The following is a 21,146-nucleotide window of genomic DNA, read 5'->3' as shown; positions in this document are numbered from 1 at the left end:
CAGCAGAGTGAGACAGCAAAGAGTGAGTTTGGGAATTTAAATCTAGGTGGGAATTGAATCTAATCAAATCGGTAAGGCAGTTCCTTTTAAATTTCAGGAGTTTAAATTAATTTAAATTAATCTTGAATTGTGCAGTGTAGGTTAACAAGGGCTGCCCCACCCACTCACATAACTGGTTGGCAGTTAAGTGTCAGTCACTTTAATCTACTTTGATCTAAAAGCAGGTGGGGGAGGGGAGTCAATTCAGGACAATTTAAAAAGAGCAACTTGTAAACTCACTCCCAGTGAGCCAGAGAAGAGACAGCCAGAGTGAGACAGCAAAGAGTGAGTTTGTGAATTTGAATCTAGTTGGGAATTCAAAGCTGGATGGGGAGGAGGTGCTTTTTATCCCTGGTAAGTGACTGGTAAGTAGTTTTTCTTTTCATTGTCTAATGTATTTATTTTTTCTTTCGTTTTTTGGAATTGTAGTTGTACAAGTTTACCTAAGGTTTAAGACATGGCTGGAGATCTCAGACCCGTGTCATGCTCCTCGTGTGCGATGTGGGAGCTCAGGTCCACTGTCCCTGGCTCCTTCACGTGCAAGAAGTGTGTCCAGTTGCAGCTCCTGTTCGACCGCTTGACGGCTCTGGAGCTGCGGATGGACTCACTTTGGAGCATCGGCGATGCTGAAGACGTTGTGGAAAGCAGTTCTATGTTTAGCGAGTTGGCCACACCGCAGGTGAAAGGTACTGAGGGAGATAGAAAATGGGTGACCAAAAGACAGAGCAAGAGTAGGAAGGCAGTGCTGCTGTCCCCTGTGGTCATCTCCTGGCAAAACAGATATACCGCTTTGGATACTGATGAGGGAGATGGCTCACCAGGGGAAGGCAGCTGCAGCCAGGTTCATGGCACCGTGGCTGGCTCTGTTGCGCAGCTGGGCAGGAAGAAGAACGCAGGGCTATAGCGATAGGGGACTCAATCGTAAGGGGAATAGACAGGCGGTTCTGCGGACGCAATTGAGACTCCAGGATGGTATGTTGCCTCCCTGGTGCAAGGGTCAAGGATGTCTCGGAGCGGCTGCAGGACATTCTGGCGCGGGGGGGGGGGGGGGGGTGGTGAACAGCCAGCTGTCGTGGTACACATAGGCACCAACGATATAGGTAAAAAATGGGACGAGGTCCTACAAGCTGAATTTCAGGGAGTTAGGAGTTAAACTAAAAAGTAGGACCTCAAAGGTAGTAATCTCAGGATTGCTACCAGTGCCACGAGCTAGTCAGAGTAGGAATGTCAGGATAGATAGGGTGAATGCGTGGCTCGAGAGATGGTGCAAGAGGGGGGCGATTCAAATTCCTGGGGCATTGGAACCGGTTCTGGGGAGCTGGGACCAGTACAAACCGGACGGTCTGCACCTGGGCAGGACTGGAACCGATGTCCTAGGGGTGTGTTTGCCGGAGCTGTTGGGGAGGGTTTAAACTAATGTGGCAGGGGGATGGGAACCGATGCAGGAAGCTGGACAGAAACAAAAGGCAGTAAGGGGGAAAGTGTAAGGCAGAGAGGCCATAGTCAAAAATCAAAAAGGGTGACAGTACAAGGTACAGTGACTGAGGGGAGCTCAGTGAATAGGACCAGGAATACTAAAAGGAATAAAATGGGAAGTAAAAGCATTAATGGTAAGCAATGCGGCAGATTGTTACATGAAGATATGGGTTCAACGACAAGGAAAATTAAGAGAAAAGTTAAGAGGAAATATAACTTGGGAGAGGTTACTGATCGAGGTGTTAAGATTCAAAACACGGGTAAAAAAGCCAACATAAGTGTACTTTACCTGAATGCTCGTAGTATTCGGAATAAGGTAAATGAGTTGATGGCGCAAATCATCGTGAATGACTATGATTTAGTGGCCATTACTGAAACATGGTTAAAGGATGGTCACGACTGGGAGTTAAATATCCAAGGGTATCAAACTATTCGGAAGGACAGAGTGGATGGTAATGGAGGTGGAGAAGATCTGTTATTTAAGGATGACATCCGGGCAATAGTAAGGGATGACATCGGTGCTATGGAGGATAAGGTTGAATCCATTTGGATGGAAATCAGGAATAGTAAGGCGAAAAGGTCACTGATAGGAGTAGCCTATAGGCCACCAAATAGTAACAATATGGTGGGGCAGGCAATAAACAAAGAAATAACGGATGCATGTAGAAATGGTACAGCAGTTATCATGGGGGATTTTAATGTACATGTCGATTGGTTTAACCAGGTCTGTCAAGGCAGCCTTGAGGAGGAGTTTATAGAATGCATCCGCGATAGTTTCCTAGAACAGTATGTAATGGAACCTACGAGGGAACAAGCGGTCCTAGATCTGGTCCTGTGTAATGAGACCGGATTGATTAATGATCTCATAGTTAAGGATCCTCTCGGAAGGAGCGATCACAATATGGTGGAATTTAAAATACAGATGGAGGGTGAGAAGGTAAAATCAAACACTAGTGTTTTGTGCTTAAACAAAGGAGATTACAATGGGATGAGAGAAGAACTAGCTAAGGTAGACTGGGAGCAAAGACTTTATGGTGAAACAGTTGAGGAACAGTGGAGAACCTTCTAAGCGATTTTTCACAGTGCTCAGCAAAGGTTTATACCAACAAAACGGAAGAACGGTAGAAAGAGGGAAAATCGACCGTGGATATCTAAGGAAATAAGGGAGAGTATCAAATTGAAGGAAAAAGCATACAAAGTGGCAAAGATTAGTGGGAGACTCGAGGACTGGGAAATCTTTAGGGGCCAACAGAAAGCTACTAAAAAAGCTATAAAGAGTAAGATAGATTATGAGAGTAAACTTGCTCAGAATATAAAAACAGATAGTAAAAGTTTCTACAAATACATAAAACAAAAAAGAGTGGCTAAGGTAAATATTGGACCTTTAGAGGATGAGAAGGGAGATTTAATAATGGGAGATGAGGAAATGGCTGAGGAACTGAACAGTTTTTTTGGGTCGGTCTTCATAGTAGAAGACACAAATAACATGCCAGTGACTGATGGAAATGAGGCTATGACAGGTGAGGACCTTGAGAGGATTGTTATCACTAAGGAGGTAGTGATGGGCAAGCTAATGGGGCTAAAGGTAGACAAGTCTCCTGGCCCTAATGGAATGCATCCCAGAGTCGCAAAAAGTTGGTTTACAGGTGCAACAGGTGATTTAAGGCGGCGAATGGAATTTTGTCCTTCATTGCTAGAGGGATGGAGTTTAAGACTAGGGAGGTTATACTGCAATTGCATAAGGTGTTAGTGAGGCCACACCTGGAGTATTGTGTTCAGTTTTGGTCTCCTTACTTGAGAAAGGACGTACTGGCACTGGAGGGTGTGCAGAGGAGATTCACTAGGTTAATCCCAGAGCTGAAGGGGTTGGATTACGAGGAGATGTTGAGTAGACTGGGACTGTACTCGTTGGAATTTAGAAGGATGAGGGGGGATCTTATAGAAACATATAAAATTATGATGGGAATAGATAGGATAGATGCAAGCAAGTTGTTTCCACTGGTGGGTGAAAGCAGAACTAAAGGGGACATAGCCTCAAAATAAGGGGAAGTAGATTTAGGACTGAGTTTAGGAGGAACTTCTTCACCCAAACGGTTGTGAATCTATGGAATTCCTTGCCCAGTGTAGCAGTTGAGGCTCCTTCATTAAATGTTTTTAAGATAAAGGTAGATAGTTTTTTGAAGAATGAAGGGATTAAGGGTTATGGTGTTCGGGCCGGAGAAGTGGAGCCGAGTCCACAAAAGATAAGCCATGATCTCATTGAATGGCGGAGCAGGCTCGACGGGCCAGATGGCCTACTCCTGCTCCTAGTTATGTCCCCGACACTGTCCTTTCACTGTTCCCAATGCTCGCCGTTCACTGTCCTTTTGCTGTATTTAACAGGTGAGGTTGCAGTGAAATGGTTTGAGGCAGTGCAGACTGGTCTGCCCATGTGCATTCTGGGAGCTATGTTTGGCCCGCTGCACCTTTCTGCCAGGTGAGTATTCTTTGGTTTTTGAGAATCTGTTTAAAGTTACGAGTGTGAGTTAGACCTCTTCCTGAAGGGAGGCTTGGCTTTTTCCAGATGCTGTTCCAGTCACTGACAATCCTTGCTGAGGCATCCCACTGCATTCCTCTTTATCTTGAGAAATATTGCTCTTTGGCTGTATAGTTACACAGAGCATCTCTACTATTAACCATTCTCTGTCCTGGAGCAGGGGGAGACTCATAGCTCACTCGCTCTGGTCCTGGCCTTGCAGCCATACTTGTCTAAAGATAATGATCCAGTTGTTAGTGGATGTAGAAACCAGAAGCAGGAGCCCTTGAAGTGGTCTTCTAAAAAGTATGAAATTCATTCTCAAATGCGTGGCACTCTTAACCTCGGCAGCACGCTAGTTTAGTGGTTAGCACTGTGGCTTCACAGCGCCAGGGTCCCAGAATAGAATCGCTTTGTATTGGCCACATTGAACACCACCCGTTAGGTTTTGGTCATGTGTTCAAAAATAGCGTGAGAATCTTCACCGACAGGACTGGGAGAACAAGGGTCAAGTACAGAGTTAGAGGCGAGGACACACGCGATTGCTGGTAACTTACTCATTCTCGTCTCCCTAACAGGAATATCCAGGTTTTAGTAACAGACTTAATCCCATGGGCTGTGCGATGTGGCAGGTCTGCTCATTGTGTGATGAACTTCTACTATGAAAATCGATGGGAACAGAACCTGGAGTCACTGAGGGAAGAGATTGGGATTCTACCTTGTCCCATGGTTCAAATGTAACAGCCAAGTGCAGATAACAAAGACAGAGGATGAACTTAAATTTTGCTATTAAATGTGAATCCCTTCCAGCAGTCACTGAGGGAGGGGGCGTTGGAGCAGAGAGGACCGAGACAGACAGACCCTCCTGTTGAGAAAGGAACTAACCAAGTAAATCACTCCCTTCAGGAAAGAGGGCAGGCTGCTTCTGTGGATTGAGTGCTTACTGTATCTGTCAGACAGCTCCAGGACTGCTTCTAAGATAAATATAACACAGACATTCACACCTTTTCCTTCAGAGGCTGCTGGGGGACAGATTATATCAGTTTGTCTCAGGACTGGTTACTGCTGAATAAACTGACACCTGATTGTCTGCTGCTTCCCAGTGTTGGTTCTTGACTGTCATCTACAGGTGTATTGGTGGACAGCACTCTGCACCAGTGTCTGAAAGTCTTTTTATTGCTACAACATAACAATTTACATAGCTACGCCTCTATAAAAAAACATTTTGAAATATCCTGTTGCTTCTCGTACACAAATCCATCAGTTCCCATTTAAAATGAACTCGACCGACCAATTCCTTCAGTAAGCAAACTAAAATCCATGGACAGTGTGCATACGCCCCCACTGGTGTGGGTCTTGAACACCTGCTCCTCCTCTCCTAGCCTTTGACCCAAGTGGACATGTCTTCCCCTGGGATGTCACTGTGGCTCCAAGTGTAGCGTTTACTTTTGAACGGCTGTCTTGGATTGCAGCCTGTATACTGTGCAGGTCCCACCGTGTCCTGACCAATGCGTCTTCCACTGTGAAAATACCATCACGTGTTCGCCGCACGTGGGTACAGACTGCTGACGACTTCAGCTCCAAACCTATTTCATGAATCACCTTTCGCAAGTACTGTTGGGTCTCATGTAGACACTGAATCGCTGAGGAAAAAGGGAAAACATTATCAGCATCAACTGGTAAAAGGAGTGGAGTGGATTTGGGACCAGAAAGGGGATTTATGCCTGGAGGCAGGGATACTAAGGAATAATATGCTGCTGAGGCCATAGTGAAAGGAGGTAATTCAGGCAGGAGAAGAGTTTAAAATTGATTGAGGAGGTATTAGATATGCTGGCTGTACTCAAGGTCGATAAGGCACTGGGACTGCAAAGGTGGAAATTGCAGAGACACTGGCCATAATCCTCCACGCCTTAGTCTCGGGTGGTTCCAGAGGACTGGAGAATTGCAAACGTTACAACCCTCGTTTAAAAAAGGGTGTGGAGATAAGCCCGCAAATAGTTTTAATATTGATGGTGGGAAAGCTTTTACAGACGATAATTCGGGGCAAAATTAATTGTCATTTGGATAAGTGTGGATTAATGAAGGAAAGCCAGCATGATAGCACCTAATCAACTTGGAGAGTTTTTTTGAAGAGAGGGTTGATGAAGAACAAAGAAAATTACAGCACAGGAACAGGCCCTTCGGCCCTCCCAGCCTGCGCCGATCCAGATCCTTTATCTAAACCTGTCGCCTATTTTCCAAGGATCTACTTTCCTCTGTTTCCCACCCGTTCATATATCTGTCTAGTTGCATCTTAAATGATGCTATCGGCCCGCCTCTACCACCTCCGCTGGCAAAGCGTTCCAGGCACCCACCACCCTCTGCGTAAAAAACTTTCCACGCACATCATCTCCCTTAAACTTTCCCCCTCTCACCTTGAAATTGTGACCCTTGTAATTGACACCCCCACTCTTGGAAAAAGCTTGTTGCTATCCACCCTGTCCATACCTCTCAATTTTGTAGACCTCAATCAGGTCCCCCCTCAATCTCCGTCTTTCCAACGAAAACAATCCTAATATACTCAACCTTTCTTCATAACTAGCACCCTCCAAACCAGGCAACATCCTGGTGAACCTCCTCTGCATCCTCTTTAAAGCATCCACATCCTTCTGGTAATGTGGCGACCAGAACTGCACGCAGTATTCCAAATGTGGCCTAACCAAAGTCCTATACAACAGTAACATGACCCGCCGACTCTTGTACTCAATACCCCGACCGATGAAGGCAAGCATGCTGTATGCTTTCTTGACCACTCCATCGACCTGCGTTGCCACCTTCAGGGTACAATGGACCTGAACTCCCAGATCTCTCTGTACATCAATGATGAGGGTCATGTGGTTGATGTGATGAGCATGGACTCCCGAAGGGCATTTGATAAAGTGCCACACAACATACTTGCGATAAAAGGGACAGGAGCAACATGGATACGGAATTCTGAGTGACAGGAAACTGCTGTGGTTAATGGATGTTCAGGCTGGTGGAGCTCCCCAGGGGTTAGCGTTAGGACCTTTGTTCCTCCTGATATATAAATAATGACAAACTTTGGTGTACAGGGCACAATTTCAGAATCTGCAGCTGAAATGATACTTGGAAGTAGTGAACTGTGAGGAGTTCTACATAAAATACAAGAGGACAATAGATTATTTGGGGGAAAAGGTGGACAAATGAGAGATGAAATTTAATGCAGAGAAACAGAGTGATTCATTTTAGTCAGATGAGACATAAAAGGTACAATTCTAAAGGGGGTTCAGGAGCAGGAAGACCTGGGGGTATCAGTGCACAAATCATTGACAGGACAAGCTTGAGAGCATGGATAATAAAGCAGTGTCCTGGGCTTTAGAAATAGGGGCAGGGAGTACAAGAGTATCCTCAGCTGGAGTATTGTGTCCAATTCCGGGTGCCACACGTCAGGAAGACAGTGAAAGTACTGCTCAGAACTGTTTGAGGGATGAGGAACATCAGTAATATGGATAAATTGGACAAGTTGGGACTCTTTTCCTGGGAAAAGAAGATTGAGAGGAGATTGGTTGGAGATGTTCACAATCATGAGGGTGGCTTGTCGGAGCAGATAGGGAGAAACTGTTCCCATTGGTGGAAGGACCAGAGGAGACAGATTTAGATAATTGTCAAAAGAAGCAATGGAGACATTAAGAAAAACTTCTTAATAAAAGCAAATTACTGCGGATGCTGGAATCTGAAAGCAAAGTGAAAATGCTGGAAAATCTCAGTGGGTCTGGCAACATCTGTAGGGAGAGAAAAGAGCTAACGTTTCGAGTCCAGATGACCCTTTGTCAAAGCTTCTCGTGTCACATGTGGCTTGATGTTCAATTGTTTTGTAAAGCTCCTGTGCAGTGCTTTGGGAAATATCGCTGTGCTGCATTAAGGCTGAACTGTTCAGAGATCTATGTCATAGACTCATAGAATCTCTAGTGCAGAAGGCGGCCATTCGGCCATCGAGCCTTGAAAAACTTTTGATCCGCCAAGTGGATAGGGTTTGGGATGCACACCCGGAGTCCTGGAGGCAGATTCAATCAAGGCTTACATTGGGAATTGGAAAGGGAAATCTGAATAGGAAAAACGTGTAGAACTACGGGGAGACTTGGTTAATTTATCCTTCAGAGAGCTGGGACAAGATTGTCTGAATGGCCTTCTTTTGTGCTGTAACCCACATGGTAGCACAGTGGTTAGCACTGCTGCCTGAGCTCCAGGATCCCGAGTTCAATTCCGGCCGTGTCTGTGTGGGTTTCCTCCGGGTGGTCCGGTTTCCTCGCACAGTCCAAAGATGTGCAGGTTAGGTAGATTGGCCATGATAAAACTGTTCCTTAGTGTCCAGAGATGTACACGTTAGGTGGGGTTACAGGGAGTGAGCCTCGGTGCTTTCAGATGGTCAGTTGGTTAAAGCTTGGTTAAAAAGAGTTAAAGAGTGTCCGATGCACCACAGAAAGCATCCTATCTGGCTGGAACACAGCCTGGTATGGCAACTGCTCGGCCCAAGACTGCAAGAAACTTCAGAGAGTCGTGAACAACGCCCAGTCCATCACATGAACCCGCCTCCCATCCATTAACTCTACACCTCCCGCTGCCTTGGGAAAGCGGGCAGTATAATCAAAGACCCCTCCCACCCGGCTTACTCATTCTTCCAACTTTTTCCAAAAGTCTGAACACGCACTAACAGACTCAAAAACAGCTTCTTCCCCGCTGTTATCAGATCCTAAATGACCCTCTTATGGACTGACCTGATTAATTCTACACTCCTGTACGCTTCACCCGATGCCAGTGTCTATGTATTTACATTGTGTACCTTGTGTTGCCCTATTATGGAACATAGATGTATTTTATTTTCATGTACTAAATTATCTGTTTGAGCTGCTCACAGAAAAATACTTTTCACTGTACCACTGTACACATGACAATAAACAAATCCAATCCAACAGACATCCCGTGATTTACGGAGGGAATCTGGAGATTAGGAGTCAGACAGCTGGGGGCAAAGCCACTATTGGTGGAACAATTAAAATGGGAAATGCTCAAGGAGGCCAGTATTAGAGGAGCACAGGTATCACAGAGGGTTGTGGGGCTGGATGATATCACAGAAATTGGGAGGGGCGAGGCCAGGGAAGGATTTGAAAACAAGGATGAGAATTTTAAAACGGAGGTATTGTTCAACCCGATGCCAGTGTAGATCAATGAGCGAGCAGGACTTGGGGCAGGAGTGTTTGGATGAGCTGGAGTTTACAGAGGGAAAAATGTGGGAGAGCAGTCAGAAATCCATTGGACTAAATGAGTCCAGCAGTTTAACGAAGGATGGGTGAGTGATTCAGCAGCGGATGAGCCAAGCTGGGCTAAGTGATATTAGAGATGGAAATAAGCAGCCTTACTGATGGTGCCTATGTGGTCAGAAACACATCTCAGGGTTCAAACATGGCACTAAATTTGCAAACAAACTGGTTTCGTCTCAGACTCTTGCCAGGGAGAGGGATGGATTAAGTTGCTAAGTGTCAGGGATGGCTTCAGTCTTCCCAATGGTATTTCTCTTCATCAGTCTCATCGTTTCGAGACAGTGGTGGAGTTGAGAGAAGTGATAGGCAAGGTAGAGCTGGGTGTTTGCATTATACATCGAAACGGACACCTTTCTGATGGTGTCATTGAGGGGCCCCAACGACAGGCTCTTGGACATCGAGGTAACAGTGTGGGATCAGGGAAGAGAAGCCACTGCACGTGATCCCCTGGCTACAATTGCATAGAAAAGAATGGAACCAGGGGATAGCAGTGCCAGCCAGCTGGACAACAGTGGAGATGTGTTGGAAGAGGATGATATAGTCAACATGTTAAAGGCAGCAAGCAGGTCGAGAAGGCCGAGGGGTGAAAAGTTTACCTTTGTCACAGTCACACAGGATATCATTTGTGATGTTAAGAGTTATTTTGATATGGTGACAGTAGTAAACCTGATTGGATGGATTTAAACATGAGGTTATGGGAGGCAACAAGACATTCGGGAGGTTGGAGGTGGGTGGTAGTTGAAAGGAGGGTTGGATGATGAGCAGTTTAGTTGGAATTTGGTCAAGGGAGCTGGAGATTGGTACGGCCAAGACAAGCTCAAAGAGGACATGATGGGAGATCGTAGAGAAACATGGGGTTCAGAGCTTGAGCATGGGGGGGCATTACAGAAAGTTTGAACCAGTGGGCTGGGAAAGAGGCAAAAGTAGCTGATATTACTCGAATGCATCACCCATTGTCCACTCAATTACCTCCTCAAAAGAATTCAATAAGGTCAGTGAAACAAGGCTTTTTTCTTTTGAAATCCATGCTGACTCATTATTCATTGTTATATTTCTCATTTATCTCAAAGTATATTATATTATCATAGAATTTACAGTGCAGGAGGCCATTCGGCCCATCGAGTCTGCACTGGCTCTTGGAAAGAGCACCCTACCCAAGCCACACCTCCACCCTATCCCCATAACCCAGTAACCCCACCCAACACTAAGGGCAATTTTGGACACTAAGGGTAATTTATCATGGCCAATCCACCTAACCTGCACATCTTTGTACTGTGGGAGGAAACCGGAGCACCCGGAGGAAACCCACGCACACACGGGGAGAACGTGCAGACTCCGCACAGACAGTGACCCAAGCCGGGAATAGAACCTGGGACCCTGGAGCTGTGAAGCCATTGTGCTAACCACCATGCTACCGTGCTGCCCACGGTCGCTATTACCCAAATGTTCCCTTACTTCTACTTGTCTTATTTGCTCTGGTTCATTCCCCATTACTAGATCCAGTAGTGAATCTTCCCTTGTTCCCCTTTTTAAATACAGGGTTGGGAAGGACCTTACATTACCTCCCGGTGACAGTGTGTGCTAAGCAGGTCACAGAACGGGCTGGCAGTCGAGGAGTGGTGATTGGTCTGTGCTGCGTTGGTGAATGAACTGTGAGGAAGTATGATTGAATCTTTTGTCTGTAATGCAGGAAAGATCTGCTCCTTCAGGACAGGAGGAAAACAACATGCAAAATAAGTGAAATACAGACACCGAGAGGAACCAGCTCAAACCCTCAGCACTGTAGCACGTGGATAGCACTGTGGCTTCACAGCGCCAGGGTCCCAGGTTCGATTCCTCGCTGGGTCACTGTCTGTACGGAGTCTGCATGGGTCTCCCCGTGTCTGCGTGGGTTTCCTCCGGGTGCTCAGGTTTCCTCCCACAGTCCAAAGACGTGCAGGTTAGGTGGATTGGCCATGATAAATTGCCCTTAGTGACCAAAAGGTTAGATGGGGTTATTGGGTTACAGGGATAGGGTGGAAGTGAGGGTTTAAGTGGGTTGGTGCAGACTCGATGGGCCGAATGGCCTCCTTCTGCACTGTGTGTTCTATGTTCTTAAACCCCTGGCTCAGTGGGACTGTACTGACGTACCCAGTGTAAAGTTCGGAGGGGAGAAGTGCACACATCGAATGGCTGTGATGATGGGAGGGGATTTGTGCATTGGCCGTAACAACCCACGGGACGCCAGCTCATATGCCTCTTGGCTTTTCAAATCGATGCCGGAATACCTGGAATGGAAAACAGTTACTGCAGTGAGAGAATAATCATTAATCCAACCAGCTCACTACTCTGCCACTAACCCAGTGTGCACTGGCACCAGAACACTGGTACCCCCACCAGCATCAGTCACACAGTTCTCACATTGAGGGCCTGCTGTGTTTTCGACAGAACCAACTTTAAAAAAAATAAATTTAAGAGTACCCAATTCATTTTTTCCAATTAAGGGGCAATTTAGCGTAGCCAATCCACCTATCCTGCACATCTTTGGGTTGTGGGGATGAAACCCACGCAGACACGGGGAGAATGTACAAACTCCACACGGACAGTGACCCAGAGCCGGGATCAAGCCTGGGACTTCGGCGCAGTGAGGCAGCAGTGCTAACCACTGTTCACCGTGGTGCCCGAGAACCAACTTTTACACCCACTGTGTCATCCCTGCCTTTCACTTCATTTGCTGGCAATGAACTTGTCTCAGGGAGCAGGGTCCAGGTTTACATCCTCGGCTGGGTCGCAGGAGAGCGATACAACAGGGCTTAGTGTCCCAGGATAACCAAGGTGGGAGGGGGGACAGAAATTGACCAGGGTCCTTGATCCCACACAAGGCACCTGTCAGCACCAGGCATATCTTACACTGAGTTCTTCACCATCTCCTGTTTCATTTTGATTGGGATCCGGGATGAGAGACTCAGTGAATGCAGAGACTGGGATTGTCCTTGGACCAAAGCAGGTTAAGGAGAGATTTAATAAGTGTTCTAAATGACAAGACGATTTGATCGATTAACAAAGGGGATTTTCATCAACAGGAAGGTGAGCAGCAGGTTGAAGGGAATTGGCAAAGAGGTGGCGATGAGAATTCTCACAGTAAGGAGCAGATTCAGTAAACGTTACAGAACGGAATTGGAGAATGAGAAATTTGCAGTTATGGGGATCGAACGGTGGAGTTAGACTAATTGGATAGCCCTTTCAAAGGGCTAGCACAGATATGATCGGCTGAATGACATCCTTTGGAAATTCTACAATTTCCACTGCTATAGTCAGAGTAACTTCCATCACCCTGGGAAGTACCATCAGTTGGGCTACTCAATAATAGCCCAGTGAGGGGCTGACAACAGGAGTTTGCCTTCTCCTCCGTACCCTCTGGTTCACATACGTACGTTAGCAGCGCTCGCTGATGGATTCCCTGAATCACTGCAATGATGCGCTCCAGCCTCTCCAATGTGATGTGATCTGCAATACAAATTATCCAGTCTCAGTACAGACGAGGCTTCCAGAGTGACCAGAACCCAATGAGGAGCTCATTTCCCTGCGGAATCGCCTCAGGGAGTTCAGGGGCTGGGTGGTAAGGTGCCAGTAGAATCCTCGGCTGTGGATTGTGCTGGTCACCCTGTGCCGAGTCGGGGGTTAGGCGGCTGTAGGTTACTCCCAGTGCCCCTGGGTAAGGGAAGATTCCCAGTGTTCACCACTAGCTGGTTATAAACTGCTGCAACATACATGTTCGAGGTCTGGGTCAGGGCGGGGTCGACTCGGATCAAGGCGGGGGCGGGGGGTTGGGGTGAAAATGCTGGGACACTCTGTACATGTTCAATAGGGGAGACGGTGGCGTAGTGGTATTGTCTCTGGACTAGTAATCCAGAGACCCAGGATCATGATCTGGGGACACGGGTTCGAATCCCACCACGGCAGGTAGAATTGAAGCTCAATAAAATATCTGGAATTAAAAGTCTAATGATGACCATGAAACCATTGTCAATTGTCATCAAAACCCATCTGGTTCACTAATGTCCTTTAGGGAAGGAAATCTGCCGTCCTTACCTGGTCTGGCCTACATGTGACTCCAGACCCACAGCAATGTTGACTCCTAAATGCCCTCGGAAATGGCCTAGCAAGCCACTCAGTTGTATTCAACCGCTACAAAAACACAAAAAGGAAATGAAACCGGATGGACTACCCGGCATTGAACCAGGCACTGGAAACGACGACAAACCCAGCCTTGCCGACCCTGCAAAGTTCTTCTTACTATCAGGGGCTTGTTTCACAGACTAGTTAAGCAACAGCCTAACTTTGTCATACTCACAGAACCATACCGTACAATGTCCCAGACATCACTATCATCCTTCCTGGGTATGTCCTATCTCACCGGCAGGATAGACTAAGCAGAGGTGGCGGCACAGTGATATACAGTCGGGAGGAAGCTGATGAATCAATACTCCTCCATGTTGAACACCACTTGGAGGAAGCACGGAGGGTGGCAAGGGAACAGAATATACTCTGGGTGGGAGACTTCAATGTTCATCACGAAGAGTGGCTCAGTTGTACCACCACAGACCGAGATGACCGGGTCCTAAAGGATATAGCTGCTAGACTGGGACTGCAGCAGGTGGTGAGGGAACCAACAAGAGGGAAATACATACTTGACCTCATCCTCACCAATCTGCCTGCTGCATGACCGTATCGGGAGAACTGACCATCACACAGTCCTTGTGGAGACAAAGTCCCATCTTCACATTAAGGATACCTTCCATCGTGTTCTGTGGCACTACCACCGTGCTAAATGGGATGGACTTCGAACAGATCTAGCAACTCAAGACTGGGCACCCATGAGGTGCTGTGGGTCATCAGCAGCAGCAGAATTGTGTTCACCACAATCTGCAACCTCATGGCCCGGCATATCCCCCACTCTACCATTACCACCAAGCCAGGGGATCAACCCTGGTTCGATGAAGAGTACAGGAGAGCATGTCAGGAGCAACATCAGACATACCAAAAAATGAGGTGTCAACCTGGTGAAGCTACAACACAGGACTACTTGTGTGTCAAATAGCCCATAAGCAGCAAGTAATAGCCAGATCTAAGCGATTCCAGAACCAACACATCAGATCTAAGCTCTGCAGTTCTGCCACATCCAGCCATGAATAGTGCTGGACAATTAAACTCACTGGAGAAGGCAGCTCCAAAAATATCCACAACCTCAATGATGGAGGAGCCCAGCACATATGTGCAAAAAACAAAGCTTTAAAAAAAAAAATTTTGAGTACCCAATTCATTTTTTCCAATTAAGGAGCAATTTAGCGTGACCAATACACCTACCCTGCACATCTTTAGGTTGTGGGGGCAAAACCCACGCAAACACAGGGAGAGTGTGCAAACTCCACACGGACAGTGACCCAGAGCTGGGATCGAACCTGGGACCTCGGCGCCGTGAGGCAGCAGTGCTAACCACTGAGACGCTGTGCTGTCTGCAAAAGACAAAGCTGAGGCATTCGCAATAATCTTCAGCCAGAAGTGCCGAGTGGATGACCCATCTCAGTCTCCTCCTGAGGTCCCCAGCATCACAGTTATCAGTCTGCAGCCAATACGATTCACTCCACGTGATATTAAGAAACGGCTGAAGGCACTGAAAACTGCAAAGGCTGTGGGCCCTGATAATATTCCAGCAATAGTACTGAAGACATGTGCTCCAGAACTTGCCGCACCCCGAGCCAAGCTGTTCCAGTAGTTAGAACACTGGCATCTACCCGGCAATGTGTAAAATTGCCCAGGTGTGTCCTGTACACAAGAAAGAGGACACATCCAACTACCGCCCTAATCAGTCTACCCTCCATCATCAGCAAAGTGATGGAAGGAGTCATCAACAATGCTAACAAGTGGCACTTACTCAGCAATAACTTGCTCACGGATGTTCAGTTTGGGTTACGCCAGGGTCACACAGCTCCTGACCACATGACAGCCTTGGTTCAAACATGGACTAAAGAGCTGAATCTCAGAGGTGAATGAGTGCTCTTGAGATCAAGGCAGCATTTGACAGAGTATGGCATCAAGGAGCCCGAGCAAAACTAGAGTCAATGGGAATCAAGGGGAAAACTCTCCACTGGTTGGAGTTATACCTGGCATAAAGGAAGATGGTTGAGGTGGTTGGAGGTCAATCATGTCAGCTCCAGGACATCACTGCAGGAGTTCCTCAGGGTAGTGTCCTAGACCCAGCCATCTTCAACTGTTTCATCAATGACCTGCCTTCCATCAAAAGGTCAGAAGTGGGGATGTTTGTAGATGACTACACAATATTCAGCACCAGTCGTGACTCCTCAGATAATAAAGAGTCCATGTCCAAACGCATCAAGACCTGGACAATATCCAGGCTTGGGCTGACAAGTGGCAAGTTACATTCAAAGAAAGAAAAGAACAAAGAAAAGTACAGCACAGGAACAGGCCCTTCGGCCCTCCAAGCCTGTGCCGACCATGCTGCCCGTCTAAACTAAAATCTTCTGCACAGATCTTCCAGGGTCCGTATCCCTCTACTCCCATCCTATTCATGTATTTGTCAAGACGCCCCTTAAACGTCACTATCGTCCCTGCTTCCACCACCTCCTCCGGCAGCAAGTTCCAGGCAACCTCTACCCTCTGTGTAAAAATACTTGCCTCGTACATCTCCTCTAAACCTTGCCCCTCGCACCTTAAACCTAGTAATTGACCCCTCTACCCTGGGAAAAAGCCTCGGACTATCCACTCTTGTCTATACCCCTCATAATTTTGTAGACCTCTATCAGGTCGCCCCTCAACCTCCGTTGTTCCAGAGAGAACAAACCGAGTTTATTCAACCTCTCCTCATAGCAAATGCCCTCCATACCAGGCAACATCCTGGTAAATCTCTTCTTCACCCTCTCTGAAGCCTTCACATCCTTCTGGTAGTGTGGCAACCAGAATTGAACATTATACTCCAAGTGTGGCCCAACTAAGGTTCTATACAGCTGCAACATGACTTGCCAATTCTTATACTCAATTCCCTAGCCAATGAAGGCAAGATTGCCGTATGCCTTCTTGACTACCTTCTCCACCTGTGTTGCCACTTTCAGTGACCTGTGGACCTGTACATCTCGATCTCTCTGACTGTCAATACTCTTGAGGGTTCTACCATTCACTGTATATTCCCTACCTGTATTAGACCTTCCAAAATGCATTACCTCACATATGTCTGGATTAAACTCCATCTGCCATCTCTCCGCCCAAGTCTCCAAACGATCTAAATCCTGCTGTAGTCTCAGACAGTCCTCATCGCTATCCGCAATTCCACCAACCATTGTGTCATCTGCAAACTTACTAATCAGACCAGTTAAATTTTCCTCCAAATCATTTATATATATATTACGAACAGCAAACAAAGGTCCCAGCACTGACCCCTGTGGAACACCGCTAGTCACAGCCATCCAATCAGAAAAACACCCTTCCATTGCTACCCTCTGCCTTCTATGATCTAGCCAGTTCTGTATCCACCTTGCCAGCTCACCTCTGATCCCGTGTGACTTCACCTTCTGTACCAGTCTGCCATGAGGGACCATGTCAAAGGCCTTACTGAAGTCCATATAGACAACATCCACTGCCCTACCTGCATCAATCATCTTTATGACCTCCTCGAAAAACTCTATCAAGTTGGTGAGACACAACCTCCCCTTCACAAAACTGTGCTGCCTCTCGCTAATACATCCACCTGCTTCCAAATGGGAGTAGATTTCATCGAAGTTACAGTGCAGAAGGAGGCCATTCGGCCCATCGAGTCTGCACCGACTCTTGGAAAGAGCACCCTACCCAAGGTCCACACCTCCACCCTATCCCCACAACCCAGTAACCCCACCCAACACTAAGGGAAATTTTGGACACTAAGGGCAATTTAGCATGGCCAATCCACCTAACCTGCACATCTTTGGACTGGGAGGAAACCGGAGCACCCGGAGGAAACCCACGCACACACGGGGAGAACGTGCAGACTCCGCACAGACAGCGACAGAAGCCGGGAATCGAACCTGGGACCCTGGAGCAGTGAAGCAACTGTGCTAACCACTATGCTGCCCTAATATGCACTGAAGTAACTCACCAAGGTTCCTTAGGCAGCACCTTCCAAACCCACGACCGCTACCATCTAGGAGGACAACAGCAGCAGATACCTGGGAACTTGGAAATATATCGTCGTTCCTTCACTGTTGCTGGGGCAAAATCCTGGAACTCCCTCCCTAACAGCACAGTGGGTGTACCTACACCCAAGGACTGCAGCGGTTCAAGAAGGCAGCTCACCACCACCTTCTGAAGGGCAACTAGGGCTGGGCAATAAATGCTGGCCTAACCAACACCCACATCCCGTAAATGAATTAAAATAAAGTAGATGACAGCAGTATGCTATCACAGGGCTGGAGCATTCAGCAATAGGATTGGAAATCGAATTTCATATAATAAATGCAATTTTCTAACAGAGCCGCAGTGGGATTAATTCCTCAGCACAGGGCTCCTCGCACAGTAATGCAGCAAACTGCAGAAAATCTATTAAACAGACCACGGACAGCAAACCAACTTAAATCATTTGGACATCAGACACTCCCTCAAACATTTTAGTATGAAAATATATGAGAAGACACAGTAAATATCAGGCAGAGGGAATCAAGGTGCAGAACTGAGACTGGTTGGTGTAAAGGGGGATACAGGGAGAGGGAGGGTAAGTGGGTTTGAGGGATACAGGGGAGAGGGTGGGTAGGTGGGATTGAGGGATACGGGGAGAGGGTGGTAGGTGGGAATGAGGGATACAGGGACAGGGTGGTAGGTGGCATTGAAGGATATGGGGAGGGGGAATGTAGCTGGGATTGAGGGATACGGGGAGAGGGTGGTAGGTGGGATTGAGGGATCCGGCGAGAGGGTGGTAGGTGGGATTGAGGGATATGGGGAGATGGTGGTAGGTGGGATTGAGGGATACGTGGTGGGTGGGATTATAAGACCATAAGACATAGGAGCAGAATTAGGCTACTTGGCCCATCGAGTCTGCTCTGCCATTCAATCAGGGCTGATATTTTTCTCATCCCCATTGTCCTGCCTTCTCCCCATAACCCCTGATCCCCTTATGAATCAAGAACATATCTCTGCCTTAAAGACACTCAGTGAATTGGCCTCCACAGCCTTCTGCGGCAAAGAGTTCCACAGATTCACCACCCTCTGGCTGAAAGAATTCCTCTTCATCTCTGTTTTAAAGGATCGTCCCTTTAATCTGAGATTGTGTCCTCTGGTTCTAGTTTTTCCGACAAGTGGAAACATCCTCTCCACGTCCACTCTATTCAGGCCTCGCAGTATCTTGTACGTTTCAATAAGATCCCCTCTCATCCTTCTAAACTCCAACGAGTACAGACCCAGAGTCCTCAAACGTTCCTCATACGACAAGTTCCAGGGATCATTCTTGTGAACCTCCTCTTTCCAAGGCCAGCACATCATTCCTTAGATATGGAGCCCAAAACTGCTCACAATATTCCAAATGGGGTCTGACCAGAGTCTTATACAGCCTCAGAAGTAGATCCCTGGTCTTGTATTCTAGCCCTCTTGAAATGAATGCTAACATTGCATTTGCCTTCTTAATTGCCGACTGAACCTCCACATTAACCTTAAGAGAATTGTGAACAAGGACTCCCAAGTCCCTTTGTGCTTCTGCTTTCCAAAGCATTTCCCCATTTAGAAAATAGTCTCTGCCTAGATTCCTCCTTCCAAATTGCATAACCTCAGACTTTTCCACATTGTATTTCATTTGCCACTTCATTGCCCACTCTCCTAGCTTATCCAAGTCCTTCTGCAGCCCCCTTGCCTCCTCAATACTACCTGGCCCTCTACAGATCTTTGTATCATCTGCAAACTTTTAACTTATATAACAGTCTCCTATGTGGCACCTTGTCAAAGGCCTTCTGGAAATCTAAATAAATCACGTCCACTGATTCTCCTTTGTCTAACTTGCTTGTTACCTCCTCAAAGAAGTCGAACAGATTTGTCAGACACGACCTCCTTTTGACAAAGCCGTGCTGACTCAGTCCTATTTTACCATGCACTTCCAAGTGCTTCGCAATCTCATCTTTAATAACAGACTCTAAAATCTTACCAATGACCGAAGTCAGGCTAACCGGCCTATAATTTCCTGTCTTCTGCCTCCCTCTCTTCTTAAACAGTGGTGTTACATTAGCCACCTTCAAGTCCTCTGGGATCCTTCCTGCCTCCAGTATTCCTGAAAGATCATCACTAATGCCTCCACAATTTCCTCAGCTATCTCTTTTAGGACCCTGGGGTGTAGTCCATCCGGTCCAGGTGACTTATCCACCTTCAGACCTTTCAGTTTCCCCAGAACCTTCTCCTTAGTAATGGTCACTGCACTCACCTCTGCCCCCTGGTTCTCCTGGAGCTCTGGCATCCCACTGGTGTCTTCCACCGTGAAGACTGATGCAAAGTAACTATTCAGTTCGTCTGCCATTTCTTTGTTTCCGATTATTACTTCACCAGCCACATTTTCTAGTGATCCAATGTCTATTTTTGCCTCTCTCTTACCTTTTACATATTGAAAAAATCTCTTCCTATCTTCCTTTATATCACTAGCTGGTTTGCACTCATACTTCATCTTCTCCCCTTTATTGCTTTTTTAGTTGTCCACTGCTCACTTTTAAAAGCTTCCCAATCCTCTGGTTTCCCACTAATCCTCGCCACTTTGTATACTTTTTCCTTAGCCTTTATGCTGTCCTTGACATCCCTCGTCAGCCATGGATGCCTTGTCCTCCCCTTAGCATGTTTCCTCCTCCTTGGGATGAATTTCTGTTGTGCCTCCCTAATAACCCCCAAAAACTCCTGCCATTACTGTTCCACTGTCTTCCCTGCTAGGTTCCTTTTCCAATCAACTCTGGCCAGCTCCTCCCTCATGTCTTTGTAGTTACCGTTATTTAATTGTAATACCGTTACATCTGATTGCAGCTTCTCCCTCTCAAACTGCAAGGTAAATTCTAACATATTGTGGTCATTGCTCCCGAAGGGTTCCTTCACCTTAAGTTCCCTAATCAAGTCTGCCTCATTACACATCACCAAATCCAGAACTGCCTGTACCCTAGTAGGCTCTGTCACAAGCTGCTCCAAAAAAAATCTAAGACATTCCACAAATTCCATTTCTTGGGATCCACTACCAACCTGATTTTCCCAGTCCACCTGCATATTGAAGGGATTGAGGGATACGAGGAGAGAGTGATAGGTGGAATTGAGGGATACGAGGAGAGGATGGTAGGTGCGATTGAGGGATACGGGGTGGGTAGGTGGGAGTTGTAGTGAGACCATGCTGATGAGGTGTTCCTTAAACACCGCCCCACCCTGATTCGTTAGTCCAGTGGGAGTGTCAGCATTCAGAGTTCCACTATTCCAGTGGGTGTCAGGATGCAGAGCTCCACTATTCCAGTGGGTGTCAGGGTGCAGAGCTCTACAATTCCAGTGGGAGTGTCAGGATGCAGAGCTCCACTATTCCAGTGGGTGTCAGGGTGCAGAGCTCTACAATTCCAGTGGGAGTGTCAGGATGCAGAGCTCCACTATTCCAGTGGGTGTCAGGGTGCAGAGCTCTACAATTCCAGTGGGAGTGTCAGGATGCAGAGCTCCACTATTCCAGTGGGAGTGTCAGAATGCAGAGGTCCGGACTTCCGGGTGCAGCGATGACCAGCTGAGTTGCACGTTTCGGCAGCTCCCGGTGAAACGGACTTTTGGGCTCTTGATAGGAGCCC

General features: G+C 47.1%; 2 protein-coding genes across 3 annotated transcripts in view; one reads left to right on the top strand and one right to left on the bottom strand.

Annotated features, from left to right (window-relative positions):
- The window catches only part of coq4 (coenzyme Q4 homolog (S. cerevisiae)), a 30,014-nt gene extending 24,894 nt beyond the window's left edge, over positions 1-5,120 (top strand). For both annotated transcript variants that reach the window (XM_072488080.1, XM_072488081.1), the window contains 2 exons: positions 3,898-3,991; positions 4,609-5,120. In XM_072488080.1, the coding sequence (XP_072344181.1) occupies positions 3,898-3,991; positions 4,609-4,771 (257 nt within the window). In that variant the 3' untranslated portion in view covers positions 4,772-5,120. The remainder of the gene's footprint in view (positions 1-3,897; positions 3,992-4,608) is intronic.
- Positions 5,121-5,185: 65 nt separating this feature from the next.
- Positions 5,186-21,146, bottom strand: part of trub2 (TruB pseudouridine (psi) synthase family member 2) — a 36,843-nt gene continuing 20,882 nt past the window's right edge. Inside the window, exons 6-8 of the mRNA XM_072488079.1 lie at positions 12,762-12,834; positions 11,479-11,615; positions 5,186-5,673 (exon numbers count right to left, since the gene is read on the bottom strand). Of these exons, the coding sequence (XP_072344180.1) occupies positions 5,342-5,673; positions 11,479-11,615; positions 12,762-12,834 (542 nt within the window). The 3' untranslated portion in view covers positions 5,186-5,341. The remainder of the gene's footprint in view (positions 5,674-11,478; positions 11,616-12,761; positions 12,835-21,146) is intronic.

This window comes from Scyliorhinus torazame, chromosome 22 (genome assembly GCF_047496885.1).
Source record: "Scyliorhinus torazame isolate Kashiwa2021f chromosome 22, sScyTor2.1, whole genome shotgun sequence".
Taxonomy (NCBI): domain Eukaryota; kingdom Metazoa; phylum Chordata; class Chondrichthyes; order Carcharhiniformes; family Scyliorhinidae; genus Scyliorhinus; species Scyliorhinus torazame.
Note: the sequence above shows the minus strand (reverse complement) of the source record. Positions and strands in the feature narration are given on the sequence as shown.